We start from the raw sequence: 4,213 nt of genomic DNA, 5'->3' as shown, positions 1-4,213 counted from the left end.
GGGGTGCCTGGACGACGGCGAGGGCGAGGGGGAAGTGGTCGATGGAGGGGCCGAGGGTGAGGGAGAGGGAGAGGAGGCTACACGACGAATTGACGGATTTTCGAAAGTGTCAGAAATAGGTAATTGCAGGTGCCACAATCGGGAGAGTATCCGATCGATTTCATCTCCGGCTAAATTAGCGACGACGACGCCTTCCGGTGTTTCCGCAGACACGATTTGAGAGGAGGTGGTGGAACTGTGGCGGGGGGAGGCAGCCGTAGCGGAGGGTGCCTGGACGACGGCGAGGCGAGGGGGAGGTGGTCGATGGAGGGGTCGAGGGTGAGGGAGAGGGCAAAGGAGAGGAGGCGAGACGACGACTTGACGGTGAGCAGCAGCGGCAGAACACCGGGAGTCGGAAGCCGGCATGTTTCCGTCCATTTTTGAATTTCCGTCATATTTTTTACGGAACCGTTCAAAATTGATTAAATGTGACCCGTTTTTATTAGTGAGGGACCAAATAATTCAAAAGATAATGTTTTGGACCAAAATTAAAAAATCGCAATATGTTAATGATCAAAATGGACCTTTAGTCTTCACTATATAATAGTGCAATAAGACACACTTTAGCAAAAAAGTCTTACACTACGTAAAAAACAAAGTGAATTTGTTTAAAATGAATATAATCAAGAACAATTTGTAGGCAATATAGAAGGCCTATTACGGCCCAACAATTAGTGTTTTATTGTACATGTTCAATTCTGCAACATTAATAGTAAGTAAAAATGAAATATTGGTGGTTATATGAGTATATCGAGGGTGTGATCCATTACTAACTCTTCCTAAATTGCTAACTACAACTTATTAGAGATCATAGGATGTTTAAAGATCTAGTGATCTATAATTTACCATGTGTAAATTCAATTTTTTATTATTTAAATATAAAAGGATAATTAAAACTCTAAAAATTAGGGTTTTGGATCAAAATGTCAATTTAGTGTATTAAACATATCAATTCGATGTCTTGAATATGTCAATACAATTTCGAATTGACATTTTATACATATTATGTTGACATATTTTGATAACTACATTAACATTAACCTGCTTTATAAAAAATCCGAAAATTGAAGAATTTTTTTCAAAATCTGACATCGGAACATATGCAAGTGAGATCTCGTTAGAATCCTTATAAAAATTATCTTTAATTTGATATATGTTGTGTGCAAAAGTAATTTAAATCGTGATAGTTATATGTATTTAAAGTATTGTGATACTTTTCAAAAATTAGTTATAACTAATTTGTTGTTAATTGACCTTAATACCTTTATTGACATTTTTTGTACAATATATTGATATTCGGAGTTGAATGATCTTAGCCTTTAATTTGAAGATCTAATGCATATAATTTAGTTGTAGTTAGTAATTTAAAGAATAGTTAACAATATAACACACCCCTGAGTATATCTAAGAATGGAATTTCCTATAGATTCAAGAAAATAAGCCAGATAAAATAAAGAGAACAAGTCAACTTCTCCCAGGAACACTAACTTTTACTCTTGGCAGGAGCCGAAACTGGAGACACAAGACAAAATCAGGCCCTGTATTTTTGTGGATGATCAAAATTATAAAATATAAAACATGACTACTGGTTGTGGACGAAGATACTATAGATAAGAAAATGGCCCAAGTAAAAATGGAGAGCAAATTAACTTCTTAATATTACTCTTAAAAATAACAAACTAATCTATACCATGTTGAAAAGCAATTCTTGCTCATCATCACAACAAAGTCAGTCTAAAATGAATGTTGTCAGCATTTAGAGAAAGTTAAGCTGCAAAATCCGCAGGGAATGAGAGAGTCATATAAATGATTAAATAAACATGGAATATCAAAAAATAGTAATCAAATAACAGTATCACCAAAAAAGTGAGGATGCACAAATTATCAGCAAATGTTTCAAAGTGTTCAAAACCAAACCAGAATTGCTGTGTCCTGCACTGCAAGGCAAGATAGCTCCACTGTAACAGCCTCTCTTCTGCTCGACTCCTTCACCGAGATCTTCAAGAACGAACGTACTATTTGTCGGGCTGTTGCTGAACAAAACACACCAAATGTAAGGCCCCTTGTGCTTGTGGCTGCCAATTATGCCCACTCCAGCTTCAGTGACCGTCTTGTTTCTCAGCAGCGAGAGCGACTTCTGATCTCGAACGAGGACATTTGGGAAGGCTTCCTGTGGCTGAAGATATTTCTGGTGACATCCCAAGATAAGGCCGGATATGGTTCCGAAAGTGGGGAGCTCGACACCACAATTGGGAGCGAAAACCTCGGTGAAGTCATCCTCTAACGGCTGGCAATGGATGGTATTGTTGCTGCTGCAGTTGGCCTTGCATTCTTGTGCATACTGCAGAGCAATGCACCCGAGGCCCCGACTGCTGCTCAACTTGGGAAGCTTCTGCGATGTTCGGTTGTTGTTGATGATGTCAAGAAGGTCGTTGGCAGCATTTCCTACAACATAGTTGATTAACAAGTAAGAAGCTTTCACCTACTTGCAAATTCAAGAAAGGGAATAATGCAAGGGAAAATAGTGCCATCTAATCATACTTTTAGTTATCATGGTTTTCAAGCCATAATTAGATTAGTTAATTGACTTTTAAGGTAATTCTTGACAAAGAAAAGCTTTGATTCTCAATCTTCAATTTGTTAAGCCTATGTGAGAAATCATCAAACTAAACTACAAAAGGCAGAGCTTAGCACTATACATTTGAAAGGAATCATTTTTGTAGGATAAAACATTTAAGAAAACAAGCCCTTTTATCAATTCACCAATTCTCCCAATTCTATATAAATACATTAATTGATGATTATATAAGATATGGGAGGTTTACCCTGCAATATGTACTTGTACATCTTTGAACTTCTCTACTCCTATAAATGAGAACTCCACTATTCAACCAAGAATTAGAGACATGACAGAAAAATTCTCACTCTTGGAACCTCATGCTACAATATGTACATATGTTAGAATATTCCCATCATCCAAAGCTTCAAAATGTCATCCAACATTCTTGATCCCGACTTTGTTTCATAAAAACCACTAACAAAGCAGTAAGATTTACATTTACAACAACAATTAAGCATAAAAATATACTCCATACTTCAAATTCTAGCAAAAGACAGTTTCAAGGGAAAGGAAAGATTACCATGATTCTTGGAGCAAACAAAAAGTGGTTGCAGAAGAAAGCAACAGAGAACAGTGAAGTGAGTGGTGCAGCAAAGCTTATGGGCCTTCATCACCATCAACAGCAGCCCAGAAGAAATTGTTGGGCAATCAAAGTGAGGGTTCAAGTGACAGTAGAAACATAGAGGGGTGAGCTCAAAAAGGGATCTTTTTCTCCAACAATGGCAGCATTGGTGATTATATAAATGGGAAAGGAAGAAAATGGGGATAGGTGTACCTTGGAAAGAAGAAAAGTTGAGAATGAAAGGGAGAATTAGTGGAGTGTATGCTGGGATTTAGGACAAGAGCTATGTCTGTGTGGGCCCTGATTGTATAATAAATTTGTTATTTTATCATTTCCTCATCCAACTTTAATTTGTAATTATGCACATTAATTCATTACTGTAATCCAATAGTCCATAAGAGCATCTCCAATGGTAATAGGTCAGCCATAGGTTAGCCACAAACTCCTCCTGCCACATCATCAGCACTAAAAACTCCTCCTACCATATCACCAGGACAAGTAACTGGACAAGCAATAGGCTAGCCACAATAAACAAAATTATAAAAAATAAATAATTAACAATCACACAAAATACGGAATTAAATTTACGACACAGATACGAGAAAATTCAATAATAATAATAATAATACGGAGGTCGAGGTACCGCCGGCTGCAAGACCCTTTGTATCAACCAGTTTATCTCGTGGGACGTATAGGCCTCCAACTCTTCGTTCATTTGCAGTTCGTACTCCTCAGCATCACCACCACTACCACCACTACTACCACCCGCGCTACTCATTTCACGTTGTTGCTCTTGTACAGAAATTAAGATGGAGAGAAAACTCGTTAAAACAAGTGGTGCGAATGAAAATAACGTGCAAATCGCGTATATATAGTGTTTCGAAAAATTTTAAAAAAAAAATTGAGCTCGCCGATCGGGAGCCTGCAATGGCGGCCAGCCGACCGGCGAGCGGATCGGCGAGCGCCCGAAAATCGGCGTCGGGTCCCCGATT

At 38.2% G+C, this 4,213-nt stretch overlaps 1 protein-coding gene across 2 annotated transcripts; it reads right to left on the bottom strand.

The window, feature by feature from the left end:
- Nucleotides 1–1,811: 1,811 nt before the first annotated feature.
- On the bottom strand, nt 1,812–3,462 carry LOC121773590. 2 transcript variants are annotated; one of them, XM_042170482.1, is made up of 2 exons: nt 3,180–3,462; nt 1,812–2,484 (listed from the first exon to the last, which is right to left on the bottom strand). In XM_042170482.1, the coding sequence occupies exons 1-2, from the start codon at nt 3,274–3,276 to the stop codon at nt 1,895–1,897; spliced, it is 687 nt and encodes a 228-aa protein (XP_042026416.1). In that variant the 5' UTR covers nt 3,277–3,462; the 3' UTR covers nt 1,812–1,894. The 2 variants fall into 2 exon arrangements, with proteins under 2 accessions (XP_042026416.1, XP_042026417.1); XM_042170483.1 differs by lacking the exon at nt 3,180–3,462 and adding an exon at nt 2,865–3,143.
- Nucleotides 3,463–4,213: the final 751 nt, after the last annotated feature.

The sequence above is a fragment of the Salvia splendens genome, chromosome 17, assembly GCF_004379255.2.
Source record: "Salvia splendens isolate huo1 chromosome 17, SspV2, whole genome shotgun sequence".
Classification (NCBI taxonomy): domain Eukaryota; kingdom Viridiplantae; phylum Streptophyta; class Magnoliopsida; order Lamiales; family Lamiaceae; genus Salvia; species Salvia splendens.
This window is presented reverse-complemented; position numbering and strand designations above follow the sequence as displayed.

Bases quoted from the DNA above. Each gene is read 5' to 3' on its own strand.
- LOC121773590 (XM_042170482.1), bottom strand. From the start codon at position 3,276: ATGGTGATGAAGGCCCATAAGCTTTGCTGCACCACTCACTTCACTGTT. The intron at 2,485-3,179 runs GTAATCTTTCCT...ACTATGTTGTAG, and splicing joins TGTTTGCTCCAAGAATCATG to GAAATGCTGCCAACGACCTT.